The 25,951-nt window shown below is 39.4% G+C and overlaps 1 protein-coding gene across 1 annotated transcript in view; it reads right to left on the bottom strand.

Moving 5' to 3' along the window:
• The window catches only part of DHX58 (DExH-box helicase 58), a 409,135-nt gene that overhangs the window by 260,257 nt on the left and 122,927 nt on the right, over window positions 1-25,951 (bottom strand). The window contains exon 5 of the mRNA XM_044054731.1: window positions 19,142-19,258. Coding sequence (XP_043910666.1) covers window positions 19,142-19,258 — 117 coding nt within the window. The remainder of the gene's footprint in view (window positions 1-19,141; window positions 19,259-25,951) is intronic.

The raw sequence follows: 25,951 nt of genomic DNA, 5'->3' as shown, positions 1-25,951 counted from the left end.
TACAGAGCATGACAGGGAATACTGAGGACACACCATAAAGATTTATATTAATGACCCATAACACCACCCTTTCACAGGAGTCTGTAAATCTATATCTGTCTTCACCCCTTCTCTCTCACCCCTTTGTACTGTTGACTGTTCATTACACTGATGCATATAAATGTAATGGTATTACATTTTCAGACTGACAGTACTTTGCTGCAGAATAAAGCCTACATCTTCCAGTGGCAGAATACATTATTACTGTGCCTTCAAAGCTGTGATTTTGAGATGTTGAAACATGATTTCCCTGTTGGGGTGTACAGATAATTATCAAGTCTATAAATTTAATTTTTCAATTTGACAACAGTTTGAATCCAACATTAAGTAAAACTTTTACTTATTGTTTTTATAAATGTCCTTCCTGTGAATGAGTTGTCTATGCATCTGCCTAAGCTCCTTCTGTTTGATCAGTTGTAGTCACTGGCATTTGAATGAGGACTGGCAATGAGCAAATGTACTGTGTGATTGCTAAATGTCATTGCAGGTGTTATTGCAAAATGTGGTGTTTGCCATACACCACAATGTACATCCAGTTAACTTGTGATTTCCCTTAAAGCATGTCTTGTATGTAGTAGGTATAATAGATTATTTCAATATGTATTGCACACACAATTTGGCCAGACAACATATTTAAAATAGTCATTCCTAGGTATTCTTAAAGTCATAATAAAACGTCACTATAATAATCACATTCTGATAAGATTTGCAAAATGACCTGCTCACAGGAGTCAAACACAGCTTTTTTACTTATCTCAGAGACTTTACACCCTGTGCGACAGAGAAAGCTAGGTTAACAGGTGGAGCGCTGACAGTGATGCATCACCACTAAGTTTGTGCGCCCTGTAGAAGGCAAATCAAATTTAAGTTTTTCACTTTTTCCTTCAGCAGAGAACTCTACTTGCTCACTGAGTACTGTTGCACAAATGGAGAAGGCAAGAACAGCTTCATTTTTGAACTGTGTTTTGGAGCTAACATAGAAAGGTATAATACAACTTGCAGACCTCCATTGAACACCACTAAACACTGTTACTTCATAGTCCCTGTTCAAAAAATCAAAGTATAATCACACATGCATTAAAACACTTTGTTAATATCCATACAAATATATTTCTCAGCATTCCATTTTAGGAAGATATTTGGAACAAAAAGAAGTATTGCTACTGGATTATATTACTTTATTACATGAAAATTGTTTAACATACTCATGTGAAATGAGGTGACCTGTGAGGTTAACTGACCACTTCACTCTGGACAGTTGGGTCAGCACTGCAGCGCTGACACTTACAAATGATATACAACCACATGCAGCCTTCAAGCATGTAAAACATAATTTTTATCCCTCCTGCATTGGGGCATTAAGTATTGCTTAGTACTGACAGTCCACTTTGACCATGCATGGGTATATATCATTGCTAAAATCAGTACCACTCATTAAGGTTTAAATATCATCATTATAACATGATGATCCATGAATGATTCATTGTCCACCCTGTATTTCACAAGTCTGTGTGTCTCATTTACACAAGACAGGTAGATACATGTCACTCTCAGTTCTGCAGTATACATTAATGAAAGCATAGCTGATACAGGTCAGCAGTATGTATGTATGTATGTATGTATTATTCATCCTAACATTGCACTTGCTCCATCATATCCTCAAATATAGATTTGCACAAAATATTCAATATCACAATATCATCTCTGACACAGAATGAGAAGCAAATCCTAGATACACTGCACTGTCACAGTATAAAAGTTAGATGCCTGTGATGGTCCTTGCATTAAGTACTATGTCCTCTTGATTGTATAGCTAGATAGGGAGATCTAGTCTGACAACAGTCAGTGTGTGTGTGTGTGTGTGTGTGTGTGTGTGTGTGTGTGTGTGTGTGTGTGTGTGTGTGTGTGTGTGTGTGTGTATGTGTGTGTGTGTGTGTGTATAGAGTTTTGTAAACATGACCTTATGTACTTATAGTGTCAATAAAGCAGTAGCCTAGAATTCATTTTACACTGCAAGGTGAAGCCACATCACTGTCAGACCCTCCTCCCAATATCATTTTCTCTACAACACAATGCTGATGTCATCCTCAATAAAGTGCACTCACACACTATAAAAGTCAGATTTCTACAGTGACATTTGCATTAAGTGCTGTGTCTTCTAGATGGGTATAGGGTTCTAATCTCATGGCAGTGAATTTAAGTAAGCATGGAGTTGTGTAAATATAACCATACGTACTGACAGCCTCAATAAATTAGCATGGAATTAATTTTACACTGCTGGCTATGTCCACATCAATGCCATACCCTTCTCCCAACATAATTTTCTCTGCAATACCATACTTATGTCATCCTCTAGAAAGTGTAGTCTCACTATCAAAGTCAGACGTCTGCATTTATGGTTGCATTAAGTACTAAGCACTGTGTCCTCTAGATTTCACAGCTAAAAAGGTAGGGGTTTCTAATCTAATGGTAGTCAATGACATTAGCTAGAACGGACCTCAATAAAACAGTAGCGTGGAATTAATTTTACCCTGCAGGGTATGTCCATATCAGTGTCAGCTCATTCTACCAACATCATTGTCTCTGCAAGACCACATTGATGTCATCCTCTAGAAAGTTTAGTCTTGCACTATAAAACTCAGACTCTGCAGTGGGGCTTGCATTAAGTACTTTGACTCTAGATTGCAGAGCTAGATAGATAGGGGGTTCTAATCTCACAGCAGTTAACTTGTGTGTCTGTGTGTATATGGAGTTGTGTAAATATGACACTGCCTGCTGCTGACCTCAGTAAAAGAGTAGCCGGAAGTTAATTTTACACCACAGGGTGAGTACACATCAGTGTCAGACTCCCAGCATCATCTTCTTAGCAACACAATACTGATGTCATCCTCTATAAAGTGCACTTTCACACTACTGCATTCAGACTTCTGTTGTGACACTTGTGTTAAGTACTGTGTCCTCTAGATTGCATAACTAGATAGGTAGGGGGTGTCTAAACTTCTAAACTCACAGCAATCAATTTGTATGTGTGTGATGGTGGGGCCATTGCATCCCTGGAGGATTAATTCAAAAGCTGTGCTCATTTGATTCCCACTCATAAGACACGTTTACATGGTCATATCAATCCCACATCCACTTTTCACTCTGTCCACTTATGTATGCTGTCTGCAACACACTGATGAGGTCATCATTTCAGTAATACACTCTCACACTACTAAAGTCGGGCCTTTCCTCTGGCATGTGCATATATACTTGTATGTAGAGTGTGTCAATAGGTGAAAAGTTCAAATACAGCAGTGTGACTCTCCTGATTTTGTGTGTGTGTGTGTGTGTGTGTGTGTGTGTGTGTGTGTGTGTGTGTGTGTGTGTGTGTGTGTGTGTGTGTGTGTGAATGCAAATGGATGCTGGAGTGCATTAGCCCTCTTAGTCTTGACAACATTTAGAAGTCCACATAGCCATAGGTGTACTTTTTGCACAACCATCTCCTTTGCATGATGCAGCTGATGTCATTCTTTCAGAGATGCTGAGTAGCTCACATGTAATCAGACTTCTCCTGTGCTGCATGCATATAATACACTTGTGTGTAGAGTCTGTCAATCAATTGGTAGGGAGTTCAAATACAGGAATGACTGTCATCTGTGTTTCCTCGCCTTACTATGCAGCAAATGCTGCATATACATGTATGAGGTATATCTATACCGTGTGCTTGTGCTCTGCAACCACTTTTTGTCATCCATTGAAATGTGAAGTGTCACACTCATCAAATAAATCTATAGTTGTGCTTGTGTTTCAGCATATCTTCATACGCCTGTTATGTTAGCCATATACCACAAATCCTGATGTCAGTGCTTATGATCATTGTACATGTTGTTAACAGTGTTGTCACCCAGATGTGCTATGTTCATGTGTAGATGTTGCTTCCTGTTACAAGTGTTCAGTCCACATTTCCTTTGGAAAAGCTGTATTGAAGACTGATGCTTGTCATTTGAACAGACTGTCATTCCGTCACAATTGTAGTGTAGCACCTCCTCAGGACTGAGGACATGAGATGATATAATCTATGTTGTTGCATACGTGAGGCATATGTTCCAATATGGGATTATAACAACATTGGACATAATTGTTGTTCTACCATCACAGTGACAACAGCAGGGGGCTACAGGTGTGTTTGGGTATACCTAGCATCAGGCAACATTGTCTGACATATAGTAAGATTCTTTCTGAGTAATTACAGGGACACATATTCCTTTATTCAGACACATGATGTAATGCTTTCACATAACCACATATATGACAATTGATGATGCACTTATACCATGGCACATTCATTGATCCCACTATGGTGCTGATTTTGATCAATGTTTAAGGAAGTGCTCCAAACCAGCATTAAGTGACTGTGAGGATTTGTGTCCTTAACTGTTCTGCATAAAAAGACATCCCTCCATTATACTTTGTATGTATAGAGTGGTGGAGGCCTTCCCCCATCGATTTTAGATGATAATAATTATGGGCAAATACAGTATAGCTGATTGAATGTCTTCACATAGGTGAAGTTCAACAGCTGTAATAATAGTTCCACTGTGGCAAATGTGATTAATAGCCATATTGTTATTTGGAGGAGTTGTACAGCTTGATGTTTAATTCTAGTATAGGGTTCGATATGTGAACATACTGATGTCACACAACAACCATTACATTTTGTCAGTTGTATTCGTTGATATGTTGCATAAACACATGTGAATGTAGTTCTGGATTTCATGGCAGTAGACATTTGTTCTGCCAATGTCATTGTGAAAGTGTTACTTTGGCACATGCATTGATTCCTGTAGTGTACGAGTGTGCTCCAGTTCTTGGGTGATATGCATAGAGATGTACAGAGAAACCTTCCTTTACCACAGAACATTGATATAAAACAACTAAGATAGGAAGAGATAAAAATGATGTATAATTGATCAACAGGGAGGAGCAGGTGGTATTTTTAAGGAAGTTTGGAAGCTAGGAGGGAAGAAAATGATAAAGACTTAGAAGATTCTGATAAACAGTATTTTAAATACTGCAAACAAAATCCAGCACCCTGAGTGTGTATAGCAAAAGAACTGATTTATTGTAAACCAAACCGGTTTCAGCAGTTAGCTTTCTTCAGTGGTATTTTAAGGGGGGGCACCAACATTTTAGAAAAAAAGCTGTGTTGTCTGTATTACCCAAACAGGCAAGAACCATTCAAATCCATCTTCCAATAAAAGCATTTACATTTAAATAATGACTAGAACGTGTTTATACTAGCTAAATGAATGGCAAAGGTGTTGCCAAAATTAAAAGATATGGATTAAAGTGGTTTTGTAGAGGGGAACAAACATTTGACAACATTAATAAAATAATGATGATCCAGAGGGAAGCGGAATGTAAGAAAATACCACTATTGTTGATGAGTCTTGATGCAGAGAAAGCATTTGATACAGTCAACTGGAATTTTGAGTAGGGCCACAGAAGCATTTGCATTCCTTCATAGAATAAAAGAGTTAATTGGGAGGGTATCTGAAAGGTTGGAAGCAAGAATTAAGTTGGGGTGAGTCCTCTCAGACAAGCTCTGTTTGAAAATAGGACCAGGCAAGGGATATCCTCCTTCCTGTTTGTTATTTTGCTTATACTTAGAGCCACTGGCAAAGAAAATAGAGTCTTACAAATTTGTGGTATAAATGGTATAGTAATTAAGAAAAGTCAGCTTTGTTTGTAGGTGATATTACTCTTTACTTGATAAATACAGAATACTTTGAAACAATTTCAAGTCTTTTCGGGATATAAAGTTGATAAAACAAAGGCTGTACCAGTAAATTATGTACCCATATATAAATTGGTTCAGTGATAGCCATGTTTACAAGGACATGATTAAATATAGTATTTAGATGTATGGATTAAAAAGAATTATGTCAGCTAAGGATATGTGGGACAAGACAACAAGATAATACAAAAACTAAGAAACGAGAAGCTGTTGATTATGGATATAGATGGCAAGATACCAGTAATAAAAATGTTTTAATCCTTCCAGTTTTACATACAGATTTGAGATATTTGCATCAACGAGAGGAAAAGTTGTGGATGATCTAAAACACAATTGACTGAAATTATTTGGGAGAGGAAGAGGGCACAAGTTAAGTAGGATACGTTGATTCTTCCCATTGATCGCGGTAGTCTAGGATTAAATGATTTGAATGGATACTTTAGTGCTACACAGTTAAGGCTTACATGCATAACACAAGCATAAGGTTACAAAATCGAAGTAGAGATGGATGATAAAAAAACAGGAAGAAGTTAAAAAATGAGCGAGTAGAGCTTTGGCTGCAGATCTTTAAGGAGAATAACAACAGCCATACTGAATATTATATCCATAAATAGCAGAATGTATTCGAAGTATTGAGCCAAATGTGGAATGGAGAAAAGAGATGTTGCCAATAGGAATGACTGCAAGTAGGTACATAGATAAGAGGCAAGCTGGAGTTCAATGGAGAAAGCTGGTCAAGGAACCAAAGTATTTACAGCAAACAATTAGAGAGGGAGAGGTAAAAGAGTGGGATGAGGCCAAGCAGAAGTTTGGGCTGCAGATTGAGATTGCTTTCCCTACCACAGGTGGTTGTTAGAATATAGGCAAAGAAAGGGAGACAGGGGAGTCCTACTTGAAAGAACAGCTCTGGTAGAGTTTTTAATCAAGCCTAGAACAGAATCTGCTGTTCAACATGGATAAATTAGTAGAGCATATAAAATACTTGTTGCTTATAAGAATCGAACAAAGGAATCTAGAAAAGTGGGAAGAAAGACTGAAAGGCAGTTTACAAAGGAACAATGAGAGAACATCTGTATGGCTCCTAAATATGTGACAAAGTAATTGTAATTTCTGACTGGAAGTTTTTGCATAGGTATTTTATACCCCAAGCAGACTTCAGAGAATTTTCCTTTAAGTAGGTAATTTCGACAGTTGGATGGAGAACAGGAGATTTATGCCTGGCTTGGCACCTATTTCTCTAATGGACACAGGCAGCCTGTAAATGGTTCATCACCCAGGCCTCTGCTTGTAAATGTTTCACCTGCCAAGCCCCTGCTTCCAGTTATCAAGGGTACCAGAACTGGTCAGTGATTTGGGATGCATGGCTAGGCTTAAAAAGGCCTTTGTGGTCATTAGCCTTGTAAACAACTATGACTCTATGACTCTATGAATCACAATTGTGTGCACATGAGCAAACTCACGTAATTGCATCAGACATTCATTATCAGGGCTAATTCACATGTTCATTTCATTTGTTGGTGACAATACCCATTGCCACCTCCTGTGGCAGATGCTAACAATACACAGTTCTGGGGAATAGACTGCATCATAGTGTGGTTGCATCCATTCTTATCTTTCTGCACAATAACTGTGTCAGGCAGGAGTGACTTGTGCAAGGGTTATTATGTATGTCACATTCTGTTCCCACATTTGTAACACTACACACACCTATATACGTGATGCATAACTATTACAATATTGAAGTGCATAATTCCCTTCAAGGGTGATCATCTCATGTGTTAGGGCTATTTCTGTGGTGTACACACTTAATACACAAGTCAGTATTAACAGCAATAGGATGGGTTTGATTCTTGCAAAAGGAGATTATGGCTTTTCAGTCATTACTATTTTCCAACATGTTATATTGATGGATTGCATGCTGTGCAAATATCCCATAACATATATACTGTCCTAACAAACTGTCATTTCAACTGAGCTTGTCAATGACATTTATATATCATGTCATTCTTCTCTCTTACAATATTAATTTGTGTAACTTTCACATCCTATATCATGTCTGTTTTTATTTACCTATATTTGCTTGGGAAGTGTGACCACCATTAATAAGTATGGCATATATACAAACCTTTATTATTACAATATTGTCTTTGTGACTTAAGCACATTCACATAGATTCATAGATTCATAGACTGTTACTGGGCTAATGACCCAGGGGGTCTTTCTCAGCCTAGCCAAGTTTTCTCAAATTAATAATGATGTCTTGTATCCACATAGGACATTTAGGGCCAGGCATTTATAAGCTACCTCTGTCCATAAGGCACATGGATGCCAGGCCCAGTGTAAATTTCTTATTCCCCATCCACTGATCTAGGTTGTACTTAAACTGTGAAATAGACAAACTCAGCTTCACATGGATGGGAAGACTGTTCCTGCAATACCAGGCTACAACTCTTACCACACTTTTCGGCCACCAAACCAGGACTGAAACACTAAAGGTGGAGGAGTGTCCATATTCACCAAGGATATTCACACCACCAGGCTAGTTGCCCAACACAATGTGTCTGAAATTCTCCAGGTGCAACTAACACTAGGTAAGACTGCAATCCAAACTGTAGCTTGCTACAGATCCCCCACCATGCCCAAGATTCTCACTACACTTTTCTAAACATACTGGAAAATATTAAGATACAACCAAACACCCTAATACTGGGTGATTTAAACTACCCTGCCATTAACTGGGAAAACTACTCATGTACCAACACCTTTGCCCAACGGTTCTTGGAATTCATAAATTCCAATGCCCTGGATCAACTAATCCATAGTCCCACAAAAAGACAGACGGTGCTAGTATAAAACCAATAAACAAAAGTCAAGCACCTTGAATCCAAATAGGTGGCAACAGGCTTTAATGACAAAGTCCACAATAGTACAAATAAACACACAATAAATCCACAACAGCACAAGGAGTATTTTAATACTCCTTGTGCTGTTGTGGATTTATTGTGTATTTATTTGTACTATTGTGGACTTGTCATTAAAGCCTGTTGCCACCTATTTGGATTCAAGGTGCTTGACTTTTGTTTATTAATCCATAGTCCCACCAGGGGCTCCAATATCCTAGACCTGGTCATTACCAACATGAGAAATCGATGCTCCACACCTATGGTCACCCCCTCGTTGGTCAGGTCAGACCATAAGCTAATCACCCTAAACATCCACATCCCATCCCCCCCACCCCACCCCCAGTAAGGAAACCTCCATAAAAAACTTCTCCAAAGCCAACTTCATGCTACTCAAGTCAGAAGTGACAAACTTCATGGCACTCATGCAGATAGAACTGAAAATGTGACTGCTGAGTCCTACACTAAGGCACTGTACGAGCACATCCACTCATGCATGAATCGTGCCATCCCAAATAGAACCAAGATGCTCTCCTCCAAAAAAAGGAAGCCAATCTGGTGGTCCCCTGCCATAAACAAACTTTACAACAAAAGGAAGAAACTGTTGCAGAAAAGAGAAAAATCCCAGGATGCAAAAAACTCCCTTACCAGCCTCAGTAAGAAGCTGAGATCCCTCATAAAATCCTCCAAAGCTAGTTACAAAAATAAAATTGCCAAATATTCCAAAGACAACCACAAGGCATTCTATAACTATGTCAAGAATTTAAATGGCAATGCTCAGATCTGCTCTGAGCTACAACAGAATGGCATTAAATATACTGATCCCAAGGATATTGCCAATAGCCTGGCAGATCAATTCAGTGCCAACATCACCCCCCCCTCTCACCCCCTAAATTGCCCATCTCAATACCAGAAGATTGCCAAATTCCGGTAATAATGGCCACACAGGTAAAAAACGCACTCTGCAAAGCTAACAATACAGCATCCATGGGACCAGATGACATCCTGGGCTGTGTACTACATGAACTACAAAATGAACTGGCACCTCACCTAAGTGTTATGTTTAATCATACCCTCACCTCAGGCTTAGTGCCCATTGAGTGGCACACAGCTACAGTTATCCCACTCCACAAGGGGTGATCCACCGTGGATCCCGGGAACTACCGTCCCATCAGTCTGACGAGCCTGATCTGCAAGGCCATGGAACGTATTATCATGGAACTTATAAACAAAGACATTGGCAACCTTCTAATACTGGGCCCCACCCAGTTTGGGTTCGTGAAGGGCTGATCTTGTCTTCTGAACCTGATTGGCTTCTTTGAATCAGTCTCCAGAGCCATGGATGAGGGTAAGGCAGTCCATACAGCCTATCTGGACCTTGGTAAGGCCTTTGACACCATCCCCCACTCTGGAATCATAGATAAACTTACTAAGCTGGGCATTAATCCCTACATCACTCGATGGGTTGCCAACTGGCATACTGACAGAACCCACACTGTAAAAGTAGCTGACTCCAAATTCAGCTCCAGACAAGTGAAAAGTGGAGTACCTCAGGGTTCAGTCCTGGGACTGCTCTTGTTTGGCATCTACTTCTCTGAAGTACAGGCCAACACTAAGGGACTCTGGCTAACAAATTTTGCAAATGACTGCAAACTGGGAGCCACTATTGAATCCCCAAATGATGTGGATACTCTACAAAAGGCCCTTACAGAAACAGATGCTTGGTGCCAAAGCCATGGGTGCAAGCTCAATGCTAAGAAATGTATAGTTATCCCCTTTGGGAAAAAAAATATACCCATGAATTACCACATAGGTGGCAGTACACTACACACCGAAAGTGTGATAAGAGACATAGGGACACAGGTGGACATTGGTCTCACCTTCGATAACCACATCGCAACAACAGTCAGGAAATCCTTCTATGTGGCACACCTCATCACTAAGGGCTTTTCATCCAGAAAAAAGGAGGTCATTGTCCCACTGTACTCATCCCTCATTAGACCCATTATAGATTATAACGCCCCATTTGGTATGTACCTCTCAAGACATCTGCAACAACTGGAAAGGCCGCAGAAATACCTCACTAAAAGAATTACAGGCCTAAAGATGATGCCCTATGCTGACTGCCTTAAAAACTCCAGCTATATTCTGTCGCATATCGTCTACTCATAGGCGATCTCTGCTTAACATACAAGGCCATGTCAAACCCAGAGCTGTTGGACATGCTACACTTAAAGAAATCCCAATCCCTCAGAACCACATGCTCCAGGAATGTAAACCTTGTCATCACAATAAGCAAAACATGCTGGAGGGATAGGTTCCCGACACAGAGACTCCCCAGACTCTGGAATAGACTGCCCATACATGTCAAGCAGAGCACCTCTTTGGCCCTCTTCAAAAGGAACCTTGACGATTGGATGGGAGAAAGGAAATTCACTCTGGGGATCATGTCAGTCACCCTGCTAGACAGGGGTCCAGGGAAGTAAATAGTGTGGGAAGAAATAACCAGGGAATTGTTATGGCTACGCTTGTATAGGTCCTAGGGCCGATAGCCTAGTACCAGCCTATGAACCTATAGGAGGGCCAGTCCCTGGGATGTATGGCTGTCTCTCCTGCATACTCTGTTTAAGTCACAGACAAAATTCATGTCCCTAGACCTTGTACTTTTGATACTCTTTGACATAAGAATATGTATGAGTATGGTGTTTTTCCATTATCTTACTAGATTTTGAACAGCTGTTGAACTTCACCTCTCCTCTTACATATTTCTGTAGACATCTCATTGATTTCTGTGCACATTGTTCTCAGTATATGTTTTCAGTCTGGTAACCCATGTGGTGTAGTTGTCCTTGTCATTTACCATCCCCTCTTACTTATTTCTGTATTCATATGTATTATTTATGTGCACATTACACTCAGTAAGCATTCCCTGCCTGTGTACAACATGTATTATTTGGTTTATGTAGGTCTTTGTGCCATTCATGCAAGCATGCTTAACAGGTTTGTCCATAGGCAAGTTTGTTTGTTTACTGTGGGAGCTCATGCTGCTTAATACATTTTCCTGGCCTCCAACAGTATTACTGGCTATGAAAACTTGTCTGTATTCATGTATGTGTGATGAGCAGCAAGCACATGTGATTAGCACTGTTGTTCATTGCTTTAACACGTAACATAGAGCAAAGCCTACACAGCTGTTCATGAATCCCCGCCATTATCTTGTTGCTAGACCCTCACATTTGTAATGAACACTGTATGCTCTTGAAAGCAAAATATGCATGGATTAGAAATATACTCAGTAATGATGGCATGAATAAGTCTACTGGTGTTTTAATTATGATTAAGAAGTCTTTTACTGGTGATATTGTTGAATTTAAAGTACAGATCCCAGGTTGTGGAATTGCTGTTTCTGTGAAAATTCAGTCTATATGTATTTCCATTTTATATGCTTCCAGGCCTTTTAATATTTTTATCAGCCTTCTTAGATAATATTAGTAATTTAATTCAAGCTTTGGGTAATACCACTGTAATTATATGAGATTGGAATGCTTTGTTGGATATTAATCTACCAAAAAAGTATTCTTATCATACCCATCATGGCAGATGACTAAATCAGTGGCTGTATGTGTAAAAAATCTAAACTCAAGAGAATTATCACATACTAGCCATATTGCTGAGTTGCGTTGCTTTGTGTTGTGTAAAAAGCCTAAAATCTAGAGAATTATCACATATTAGTCATATTTTTAAATTGTGATAAAAGTTGTGCAAAAAAATCCAAAATCTAGAGAACTGTCATATATTAATCATGTTGCTAAGTTATGTTCTAGAATTGATTATTTTATTATCAGGTGATTTGTTTCATAGTGTGTATTCTAAATCAATGAAACCATGTATTTATTCTGATCATATGATTTTAAGAGCTCTGATGTCTGAATATGACCCTAATATTTGTTATAGTAGAAGAATGTATGCAGAATAGCTTTTATTGCCTGCTTTCTGTACAAAAATGTTAGACACTATTTTAACTTTTTGGGAAGCAAATGCATTTGAGGTTATGTAATTTGGTACAAAATGGGATGTTCTTAAGACATATATCTACAGTATCATTATGTCATTATATATTTTTGAAAATAACTGATGAAAAAATGTCGTTATTCATGAGAAATTTCAGATTGTTAATTTTTTGTTGGTTAACTATGACAAATATATTTTACAATGAAAGCAGCATTTAGTTGAGGAAGCAAACTGTGAAAATAAATTGTAAATGTTGAGGACAGGTGAAGATTTCAGTTATATATATATATATATATGATAAGGTTGGTTAAAATGGCTTCTGGACTAATTAGAAATAGAAATAATGTTTTGTTTTTGTACAATGAGAATGGTTTCTCTCATTCATCTAACAAACAACCTATCTGATGGTGAAATATTATGAAAAGATCTATAGCATGAATTGGGGTAATATCGGCAAAATTAAACAAGGGACTATCACACAATAGCTCATTAATATCTTCTGATTCAGAATCAGAAGATATTAATGAAATATAGGCATACCAGTTCTCCATATCAGCTCTGTTAGATGCCCAAGCTGCAATCTAATTGGGGCTTGTCTGGGCTGTAATCAGGGAGTTACTCCTACACCATCATGCTGGGTGTTCTCATGTGTTTTTAATCCAGTTGATATATCCAGCTTTTACAGTATGGCTGTGCCAGAAGGTAAATACAGTTAAACAGTCCCATTAGATTCATGAGAAGATAGGCATAAAATAAAACTACAAGATACATAAAAATGAAATGCCCTAAAATTAAATTTAAATTAACAAATCTAAATTTTAAAATTTAACCATATGAGGGTAGCTGAAGTGCCCTTCTGTGGGTCTAAATAAAATCTCCAAAAACTTCAAACTTTAGGAACTTCTTAAAGGAAAATTTAGACTCATCAACCTGACTTAGGGATGATAGCTGGTTCCACAAGACTGGGGCAAGATATGAAAAAGAAACTTTGTCTGATGTTTCTAACCTGGTCCATGGAATGACCATCAGACATTCGGATGATGCCCTGTGGTGTCATGACATAAGGACTTGCCAAGCCCTTGTGATAACCAGGACCTAGATTGTGAAAGACATGGTAGATGTGTGTGCGTTAAGATTTTAAAGACACATCTGACATGGCAAGGAACTCCTACCCAATATAGTGGAATAATTTGACTAATAAAAGAAGTATAATTCAAAACTCTGGTGACAAAATCCTGTATCTGCTGTAACTGGGACAGATTACTATCGTGAATACTGAGGCAGAGGTTACTACAGTAACCCAAGCCTGAAATAAACAGTGTATGAACAAACATTACCATGTTCGAAGGTGTAATACTCATTGTAATGGGAGCACCTTAATAGATAAACCAAACAAAAACCAGAGGCCCCAAATCTGTATTTTATGGGTGTTGTCAGGTCAAATAGTATACATGGTAATATTGTTCAGTGCGTGACATTGAATTTAAGAACAGTTCTTGTCTATGTGTATCACTGGATACAATATGAAAAACATTGTAAAAAATCAAATAACACAGTGAAATGGGATTAGATTATGTCCTTGAGGGATACATTCAGTAAATCAATGGACAGAAATGAGGAAGACTGAAATGTCAATCACAAATGGTCAGAACAGAAATAAAAATGCACATTTTATGCAGGGGGACAAGCCCCCCTGCACCTCTCACACCCACTGCTACTTATATATACCAATTCCAAGACTGCACTACAGTGGGCAAAGGGCAGAAAACAGTTCCTGCTGTACCACAGTCTCAGAACTAAAAGAGCCAGTAGCGAATGAAATTGACCTTACCTGTTTTGACCTTCTGAAATGCAACACATGGCTGTCACCATTCTGGTTGGTTGATATTTTAAATGCATCCCCTGTCATTTTGTGCCTAATGTGTCCATCATGCATAGGAAGGAACACTAGCAGTGAAATGATTACCATACAAATCTCTTCCAGCATTATTTACAAGATGTAACAATGGGTTAGTTAGTGTATTTGCATGTCACGCTCCTCTATTAACTAACTTATCTGCCACACTCACTTCAAAACAGGAAGTCTGTTATAATAAGATTTCTAAATTTGTCACCAAAGCCAAATACTCCTCCCATCACTGTATTGCCCTTAATTTGGTACACTGGCTTGAACTCTCCAACCATCTAGACTATCTTCAGATTACCACAGCCCACAAACTAATCTTTCAACTCTCTAAGTGCCCTGCTCTATGCAACATCCTTCTCCCCTACACCCCTCAGAGAACTCTCAGATCTGCTCACCAAAACCTAATCTGTGTCCAAAAACCCAATCGCCGTGCTGGTCAACTCCTGCTATCCTTTTCCTTAGCAAAAAAATGGAATTCTCTTCCTTCCTCTCCAAGGACCTGTGCAAACTCTGAAAACTTTAAATCTCAGTTACATTCCTACCTTTACTCTAACAGGAAATGCAACTGCATTCTCCCCACCTAGTCCTATAATTCTCTCTCCAGCTCTAAACCCCTCTCCAGCTATGATTACTAGCCTCTCTAGCTATGATCTATAGGCTACCACACATATGTACATATTGTAAATATTAAATTTGTACCATGTACCTAAGAAACTACACCTGCTCTCTCCACCTCTGAAACCCTCTCCAGCTATAATTACTAGCCTCTCTAGCTATGATCTATAGGCTACCACACATATGTACATATTGTAAATATTAAATTTGTACCATGTACCTAAGAAACTACACCTGCTCTCTCCACCTCTGAAACCCTCTCCAGCTATGATTACTAGCCTCTCTAGCTATGATCTATAGGCTACCACACATATGTACATATTGTAAATATTAAATTTGTACCATGTACCTAAGAATTTACACCTGCTCTCTAACATGAAATGTAACTGTAAATTGTTCATTAATAATATTGTGTCTGTATCTAAAGGTAACATGTACCTAAGAAATTACACCTGCTCTGTAGCATGAAACATAATTGTAAATTGTTCTTCTTTTCTATATTGTATCTGTATCTAAATTTTGTAACATGGAGCTTTCTCCCCGGACCTCCACTGAAAACAGGCTCCCTGAGCCCAGTGGACATCCCCCAGTCATCAAACTGGAAATAAATAATAATAAATAAATGAGTGTGACTAACCAGCCCACCCTTGCTTTGTTGGGCAATTATTTGAGCTTTTTTAGAGTTAAGTAATGTCCCACTGATGAAACTTACTGCATGTTGATAATGGATCCAGCTATCATTTCTACTCTACAATCCTTATTGACTGACAATGGGGATGGGACTGCCTGCTTGATATGGGTATATGTTCTCTGCATTGATTCTTTGATAGACCGAAGAGAATGACTGAGCATGCTCCTGGCCATCCTGCATTATCTGTTTGCATGGATGGGGGCGTATAGAGGCACTAGGGTAACTAACTTAAGCTGAGGGTAAGCAGGATGGATAAGGAAAAGGAAACACTAAACACTGCCAACCACTGCAGCCTGACCTATGCTGACTAGCATCTGCGTGCAAATGTCTGTTTTCTGTGCCATAAAATCTTTACAAGTCTGGACCATTGAGAAACTTTAATTATACAATGACCCCCCCATTAATATTCCAAAACGTGCACGCTGATTGGTCAGCATGCATGTTGTAAATCAGACTTATACTAATGGAAAAAAGGTCCGGTCGCCCGGACTTTTTCCATTAGTATAAGTCTTTTTTTACACACTGTCTCGCTATGTTAAAGGAGAATCTCCGTTGCTTTTTTTTTAAGCTGTCACGCTATGTTAAACCCATTTAACATAGTGAGAAAGCTTTAAAAAAAGCAACTGAGAAAGCAAGATCTCCGTTGCTTTTTACAAACTGTCTCGTTATGTTAAACTCCTTTATCATAGTGAGACAGTTTGTAAAAAGCAACGGAGATCTTGCTTTCTTTGTTGCTTCCACCCACAGCTCTGATGTACTGCGCAAGCATACGCATGCGCAGTACATCAGAACTGCTGCAGAATACCAGACAGCTGCAGAAGGGCAGCAAGGAGGCATTATACAATGCCATTATTTAAGAAAAGTAATTTTTTTTTTCTTAAATAATGTCATTGTATAATAGCAATAACCCATGCCTGGGTGTGGGTAATGCTGAATTTACCCACGTTTTTTGTTTGGCTACTCGGGCTTCGCCCTCGTGACCAAACCACACCGACCGTGTGTAAATCCAGCATTACCCACACCCAGGCATGGGCTATTGCTATAATAAACTCAGACTTGATTTACTCCTTCACACAATTTTCTGAATCCCCACCACCACACGTGATTTTTCACGCTGTCTAGTCCACAGAAAACCACACCACATGACCAACATACTAGTTACACTAAGAATTCAAACAAGAGGACACACATTTTACATTTCCCTTTTTCAAAAGCTAAAATAAGTGACTTTGTGTGGTAGAATTTTGCAATACAATTCATTAAAGTGTGCCAGTTTTACACTGTCTCTTTGATAATGTGCTTATATTTTTCCATCATTTTTGAAACACTCTGTTTTTCAAATGCGTTTTTGAGTAGTATCCTACATTCCTACCACAAGAGGGAAGAGTTATTTGCATACTGGTATTCATATATTATGTTAGATGTCCATATTGTTGCCTGGATGTATATATTTTTCAAGGGCCTTTGCATATATACCAGTTTTCAATGTCTTGAATTTCAGCTGGTATTTGGGGTCGCAGCAGACTAGTCCTTTATTATCAAAAGATCTCTCACCAACTGCTGAATCAAAAGTTGATCTGCATAAGCAGAATGCGTTTTCTCTGATTAAATATTCGTGATCTCAAGAGGGGCAGCACAGTAGTGCAGCAGTTAGTGTTGCTGCCTCACAGCAAAAGAATTTGTGGTTCAATTCTCGGCTGGGGACCGGTGCCTTCTGTGCAGAGTCTGCATGCCCTCCCTGTGTTCATGTGAGTTTCCTCCCACACTCCAAAGACATGCAGTAGGTAAACTGGACACTCTAAATTGACCATAGGTTTGAGTGTGTGGTGTGGAAGAACTACTGCAGCAGAGCTAGCCATCCGGCAGTGTAAACCTTGGCTGTAGATGATTGTCACTGCTGAAGTGACACGCAGACCCTATGTACAAAAATGGGTAAATAGGTTGTGGATGGATGGATGGATTTCAAGAGGATAATTTTGCCTGTAATAGTGGAGAGTGACTTTCCTTTAATACATTTAGTTAGTTAGCTAGCTAGTTAGTTAGTTAGTTAACATTTCTTTACTTGGAGAGTCTGACTGGGTAATAACCCCCTTTTATGGAAGCCTTACGAGAAAAGCTTCACAATTAAGTCCAGTTCTGAGACAGATAAAGCAATATCATATTCACATGAAAAAACAATAAATAAATGCAACCAAGAGAAGAGTAGCTCTGGCCGTTACTGGAAGACCTTGAGCACTTTGCAAAAGCAGCCAGTTATGGGTAAATTTATCGGAAATAAGAATGAACATACTCACTTAGTTGACACCAACTTACAGAAGTTGCATACTGATTATAGAGCAAAGGAATATTAATATTCCAATTTAGGTATGAGTACATTTTTCACTACTGTTTTGTGAGCTACAAGTGAGAGAAGATGTGAGAGGCTGTAACACAGTCTTATCTGGTACAAAGTACTGAAGGACACTGTAGAGTCCATGACAAGACCTAAGTGTCTTTGTTGCTTTACCTGTGAAATAATATTGCTTAAAGGCTTTGATTTGCAGTGGAGTAGCTTGAGACAATTTTCAGGGGTTAACACATAGCATCACAGTAGACTTCTCAAGAGTTTCTGGTTGGTTTGTTTTTGTTGGTTTATTTAAAGAATTCAGTGAAATCTTCTTGCAGTTTTTCATTTAGATTTCTATATGACTTACCCAAATACAGGAAGAAGATAGCACCTCAATATATTAAATAGTGATGATAAGTATAATAATATAATAAACACAAGCGGTAAGTGTATATTTACATAGTCCTTGCATTCACTGAATATCAGATTGCTTTATTCCCACAGTACTTAGACTGTAAAGTGAACAGATGTTTAGGTGGGTATACATATCACTAGGTTTACACAGCATATACATGCTTTAATTAGTGGAACGCACAATGTTATGTAAAATGGCGGGGAGAGCGCCTGTCTCTTTTAGAAAAATGCACTGAAGATCCAGAGCCTAATTTTTACCTGGCACCTGGCTGGAGGAATAGTAAAATGTACCTTATTTTATAACTCATATCTGTGAAAGCACACTCTGTTGATATGGCACTTCCCTTCTAGTACATAAAAGCACTAATAATTCTAGTACAACCTCAAACCTGATCTGAAACTATATCACACAATTGTCTAGCCTAGAGATCAGTGCATTACCAGCTGTAAATATTTTTACCTCTGGTCTTTCTTCAGTTACATCATACTTCTTTATGGGCTGTGGGACGTTTTCTTGCAGTTCCTCAAAATTTATCTCAGGAGACATTATTCCCATGGCATCAAGGTTGGCACATATCTGAAATAGGAGAGAAGAAATAACACATACAAGAATAAATTCAAGTTCATAAACAAAGAAAATTAACAAATGATTTTTTTCATTAATTTTTTTTTTGATTAACCGCTTTATCCTGTTCAGGGTTATGGTGGAGCTGAAGCCCATTCTGGGACTCACTGGGTACAAGACTGAGAGGAACTAATCATCATCAGGGCACCACCCTATCATAGGATGCATGCACTCACTCTCATAGCATACACTTTACGTGCAATTTGGAGGAATAATAATAATGTACATACAGCACATCTTTGGGTTGTGGCAAGCAACTAAAACATCAAGCAAAACCCCTTATGGACACAGGGTAGATGTGCAGACTTCAGACATAGGGTATCCTGATCAAGAACTGAAATGGAGAATCTGGCACTGTGAGGAAGCAAAACTAACCTCTGCGCTAGTGTGCCACTCAAGGTTATTTATTCACTTCTTTCAAGAATGTGATAGACACATTTATGAAAAAACAAGATTAAAGGTTTGCATGGCAGAAGATTGCTCTTCCTACGTTTGGCCCTTAAAAGTGCAAGCAGTGAACTGTGACTGGGTAACAGAAATATTTGCCACTATTAGTAAGCCCTAACATGAGTGGCCAACCACTCTCAGTTATCCTTTCTGATTCAGGGACAGGCCCTCCGCAATGAATTTATATGGCTGGTAAAACCACCACAATGGGCTATCCTGATGGGCATACTTATTGATAATGAGGCATTCCAAGGAAATGGCTAAAGTTAATTAACTATGTTTTCTCCCCCTGAAATGCCTGCAGGAATAGATTTAAATAGCCTTATCATTCAGAGAATCACTCAGCTGCATAAATTAGCATGAAAAGCTGTGATAATGCAGACTGCAAAAATGCAGTGTTCTTGCATTATATTCAATGGTAGAGACCGTGTTGCAGATAAGGTTAGGGATGATGAATGGAGATGTAGTTGTGGAAGGTGTGTGTGTGTGTGTGTGTGTGTGTGTGTGTGTGTGTGTGTGTGTGTGTGTGTGTGTGTGTGTGTGTGTGTGTGTGTGTGTGTGTGTGCGTGTGTGTGTGTGTGTGTGTGTGTGTGTGTGTGTGTGTGTGTGTGTGTGTGTGTGTGTGTGTGTATGGTGTGCATGTTTGTGCATGTATATTTGCCAGGATGATCCCAGTAGAGGGGGTTAGGTAGAGAATGATAGCATAGGTGTGTGTGCCTCTGTGCGTGTGCGTGTATGTGTCCGCGCTATTATAGAGGTCTACAGAACAACTTAAAGTCAAGTTAACAGGAAGTTTTAAGAGGTACAACCATTATATATTTCATGTAGTGCTTGTATACACTTTTGTATTACATTTTTCTTTACAGAGTCTTATGTTTTCGTCACTTTATAAGTGGTTGGGCATGCAGCTGAAGAAATCAGAGTCCCCGGGCTGCTCTCTGTGGTTAATCCTTCTGATAAGCATGCATTATGCTCTTCATTGTATCTGTTTTAAACGTTTTATTTATTAATATACATTATGTATATGTTTGGTAGACTGTTGGACAAGCATGTATATGTTAGCTTAATTTGAGACAGTGCTGTGTTTGGTGCACTTTTCTCTCAGTATGTCATATACTTTCTTTTGTGGTACAGTAATTTCTTTCTTTTACCAAAAAACATGCATTTTGTAAAGGACTGTGAAAACTGTCAAAATGTTTGAGTCTGGGAATTAAGCATTGCATTTTGAAAATAGGCAGCCACTTCAAAAGGTAAACAACTTATTAACTATGTATACTGTTAATGGAATAATAAACAAATTAGTAGTAAATTTTAAAGCGTTTCTCCCTGGGCCAACACTGAAAATGGGCAGCTACCCAGTCTGACTTTCACAGTAATCAAATGTCAATAAATAAATAAATACATACATACATACATACATAAATAAATAAATAATATTTCATTTTTACATTTTTTACAAGAGACAAAGCTGCTCAACACCCTGAAGAGCTCAGTAGTGAGTTGTCTTTGCTTGTCTATGGTAGATGTGCTTTTTCATGGAATGTTTTTAACGTAGGTATCCCAGCAGCGAGCTGAGCTTGTCCCAGTCTTGAGTTTATTAACAAAATAGCTGTTCATTCAAATGAATGAAACATGGGTTAATAACATTAGGAGAAAAAAACTAAAAACATTTTTATTGTGGTTAACAGATTTGTCAGCATCACTTATGCATGCTGATTTCAGTAGCTAGACAAGTGTTAACACAGATTGCATAATATAGATAATGCCTAGAATAACCATTATAACAAAGCAATTATCCTTTAACAGGCATGTATGTTATATTAGTAAATGGACTTAAAAATACCAGACCTCCACTGGTTACATGGAATACCAAAGGGTTACATTAATACACAAATAAGCCAGTGGAAAAAGGTCCTGTTATGAACTGTCTACTTCCGCAAAGCCAATAATCAATAACACTGAAAAGTAATGCTCAAAACACAGAAGGGTGAAAACATTAAGTGCAAGGATTATGAAAGTTTTGTACACTAATATAACTGCTCTGGGGATAGACAAGGAAACTGTTTTATTAAGAAACTCTGCTACAGGAAGAGCTAAGCTTGCCCAATGCACCCCTGATGTGGGAGGCAAGCCCCAAATTTATATATACCAACTCCATGGTCACACCAACTTGAAGAAGGGAGGAAATCTCCCAAAACAAGTGAATCATTGCCATCACACAAAGAAATCACACCACTAAAGATTTCCAGTGGAAAACAATGATTGACATTCCAACTCTTGAACTTTTTTCCTGAAGGCAAACGAGGCTTGAGGAATTTCACCTTGACCAACTGTAGGGGAGCCCAATAAATTCATGTGGCAGATGGGAAAAAAGAATAACACTGATGTCATATTTTTCTCGTTCTAATTTCAACCCTGTACTTTTCAATATCAGAACAATCTTTGAGGGCTTGCTCTATTAATATTACTACCTTGTGGCAGTGATCAGCTAGGCAAGTTTTTTGTTAGTAAACTTCAGTATGAAAAGAGCTAAGCTGCTGCAAGGATATCAGCATTCAAAAGGCTCCTGTTGCATTCAAAAGATTCCATTTTGTCTAATCATACTTTATTATGGAACACATTGAATCTAACTATCCCAGTAGTGGGGGCAGCTCTTATAAGTTCATAGGTTCATAGTTTGGTACTAGGCTATCGGCCTCAGGGCCTATACAAGCCTAGCGATAACAATTCCCTGGCTATTTCTTCCCACAATAATTACTTCCCTGGACCCCTGTCTAGCAGGGCGACTGTCGTGATCCCCATGGTGAATTTCTTTTCTCCCATCCAATCATCAAGGTTCCTTTTGAAGAGGGCCAAAGAGGCGCTCTGCTTGACATGTATGGGCAATCTATTCCAGAGTCTGGGGAGTTTCTGGGTCAGGAACCTATCCCTCCAGCATGTTTTGTTTATTGTGATGACAAGGTTTAGATCACTGGAGCATGTGGTTCTGAGGGATTGGGATTTCTTTAAGTGTAGCATGTCCAACAGCTCTGGGTTTAACATGGCCTTTTAGGTTAAGCAGAGATCACCTCGTTGTATAAGATATGCAACAAGAGTATAGCTGGAGTTTTTTTAAGGTGGTCAGCATAGGGCATCTGCTTTAAGCCTGTGATGATTTTAGTGAGGTATTTCTGCGGCCTTTCCATTTGTTGCATATGTCTTGAGAGGTACAAACCAAATGGGGTGTTGTATTCTATAATGGGTCTAATGAGGGATTAGTACAGTGGGACAATGACTTCCTTTTTTCTGGATTAAAAGCTCTTAGTGATGAGGTGTACCACATAGAAGGATTTCCTGACTATTGTGGCGATGTGGTTATTGAAGGTGAGATCACTGTCCACCTGTGTCCCTAAGTCCCTTATCACACTTTCGGTGTTTAGTGTACTGCCATCTATGTGGTAATTCATGGGTACATGTTTTTTCAAAAAGGGGATAACTATACATTTCTTGGCATTGAGCTTGAGCCCATGGCTCTGGCACCAGGCATCTGTTTCTGTAAGGCCCTTTTGTAGAGTATCCACATCATTTGCAAATTCAATAATGGCTCCCAGTTTGCAGTCATCTGCGAACTTTGTTAGCCAGAGTACCTTAGTGTTGGCCTGTACTTCAGAGTAGATGCCAAACAAGAGAGATCCCAGGACTAAATCCTGAGGTACTCCACTTGTCACTTGCCTGCAGCTGGATTTGGAGTCAGCTACTTTTACAGTGTGAGTTTTGTCAGTAAGCCAATTGGCAACCCATCGAGTGATGTAGGGATTAATGCCCAGCTTAGTAACTTTATCTATGATTCCAGAGTGGGGGATGGTGTCAAAGGCCTTGGCAAGGTCAAGATAGGCTGTGTGGACTGCTTTACCCTCATCCACGGCTCTGGAGACTGATTCAAAGAAGTCAATCAGGTTCAGGAGATAAGATCGGCCCTTCACAAACCCAAACTGGGTGGGGTCCAGTGTTTGAAGGTTACCAATGTCTTTGTCTATAAGTTCCATGATAATATGTTCCATGGCCTTGCAAATCAGGCTCTTCAGACCGATGGGGTGGTAGTTCCCAGGATCCAAGGTAGATCCCCCTTTTTAGGAGTGGGATAACTGTAGCTGTGCACCACTCAGTGGGCACAAAGCCTGAGGTGAGGGTATGATTAAACATGACACTTAGGTGAAGTGCCAGTTCATTTTGTAGTTCATGTAGTACACAGCCCGGGATGTCATCTGGTCCCATGGATGCTGTATTCTTAGCTTTGGAGAGTGTGTTTTTTTACCTGTGCGGCTGTTATTACCAGAATTTGGCAATTGATATTGAGATGGGCCATTTAGGGAGTGAGAGGGGGTGAAGTTGGCACTGAATCGATCTGCCAGGATATTGGCAATATCCTTGGGATCAGTATATTTAATGCCATTCTGTTGTAGCTCAGAGCAGATCTGAGCATTGCCATTTAGATTCTTGACATAGTTACAGAATGCCTTGTGGTTGTCTTTGGAATCTTTGGCAATTTTATTTTCATAACTAGCTTTGGATGATTTTATGAGGGATCTCAGCTTCTTACTGAGGCTGGTAAGGGAGGTTTTTGCATCCTGGGATTTTCCTCTTTTCTGCAACAGTTTCTTCCTTTTGTTGTAAAGTTTGTTTATGGCAGGGGACCACCAGATTGGCTTCCTTTTTTTGGAGGAGGATATCTTGGTTCTATTTGAGATGGCACGATTCATGCATGAGTGGATGTGCTCGTACAGTGCCTTAGTATAGGACTCAGCAGTCGAACTTTCAGTTCCCGTCTGCATGGGTGTCATGAAGTTTGTAACTTTTGACTTGAGTAGCATGAAGTTGGCTTTGGAGAAGTTTTTTATGGAGGTTTCCTCACTGGGGTGGGGGGGGGTGTGGATGTTAAGGGTGATTAGCTTATGGTCTGACCTGACCAATGAGGGGGTGACCATAGGTGTGGAGCATCGATTTTCCATGTTGGTAATGACCAGGTCTAGGATATTGGAGCCCCTGTTGGGACTATGAATTAGTTGATCTAGGGCATTGGAATTTATGAATTCCAAGAACCATTGGGCAAAGATGTTGGTACACAAGTAGTTTTTCCAGTTAATGGCAGGGTAGTTGAAATCACCCAGTATTAGGGTGTTTGGTTGTATATTAATATTGTCCAGTAGGTTTAGAAAGGTGTAGTTGTAGTGAGAATCTTGGGGCATGTTGGGGGATCTGTAGCAAGCTACAGTTTGGATTGCAGTCTTACCTAGTGTTAGTTGCACCTGGAGAATTTCAGACGCATTGTGTTGGGCAACTAACCTGGTGGTGTGAATATCCTTGGTAAATATGGACACTCCTCCACCTTTAGTGTTTCGATCCTGGTTTGGTGGCAGAAATGCATGATAAGAGTTGTAGCCTGGTATTGCAGGGGTGCTCTCTGGAGCCTAGAACCAGGTCTCAGTTACTGCACAGATATCAATGTTCTCCATTTTTAGGAGTGCCTCGAGAGAGTGCATTTTGAGGTTTAGACTTCTAGCATTAAGTAGCGTTACCTTCAGATTTTGCATGCTTGTACCTGTTACGGTGGTGGTTTTGTCCTTTGAACTTTGCCTAAAAACGGCACTGTAGGGGTGGCAAGAGCCTTAGCCAGTAACCTGAATCCCAGGGGTGACAGGTGCAGACCATCTCTGGCAAAGCATCGTGATCTGTCGATCATGTCATCCCTGGCAGACAGATACTGGATCCCCTTTGAATGACACCAGAAGCTTAGCCAATTGTTAAAGTCAATCATTTTGTCCTTATATTGTGGTATCATTCTGGGCGAAGGCAGGATGCTACTCAGGGCTAGGGTCATACCTGCCTGGGCCACATGATCTGAGAGCTCTTCCATGTCTCTTTTCATGTAGTCTAGGGAGGTATGTCTTAAGTCATTCACTCCAATATGGACAATGACAGAGTCATATTTGTACTTGTTGTGGAGTGACTTGAATGCATGAGTTATGTGGCGGATCCTGGTACCTGACAGGCAGCTCACTGTAAATTTGTCCTTGTTCAGCCTGGTGAGTGGGACATCAGTTTGCCTGACTATAGAGTCACCTATGACTAAAGCGTTAGGTACATTGTCTTGCCTTAGGGGCTGTTTCTGGGTGGCACACTGGTGTTGTCAGCTATATGACACTTTAGTTGTGATTGGTG

The sequence above is a fragment of the Protopterus annectens genome, chromosome 13.part0 (assembly GCF_019279795.1).
Source record: "Protopterus annectens isolate FY-2018-M chromosome 13.part0, PAN1.0, whole genome shotgun sequence".
Classification (NCBI taxonomy): Eukaryota; Metazoa; Chordata; order Ceratodontiformes; family Protopteridae; genus Protopterus; species Protopterus annectens.
This window is presented reverse-complemented; position numbering and strand designations above follow the sequence as displayed.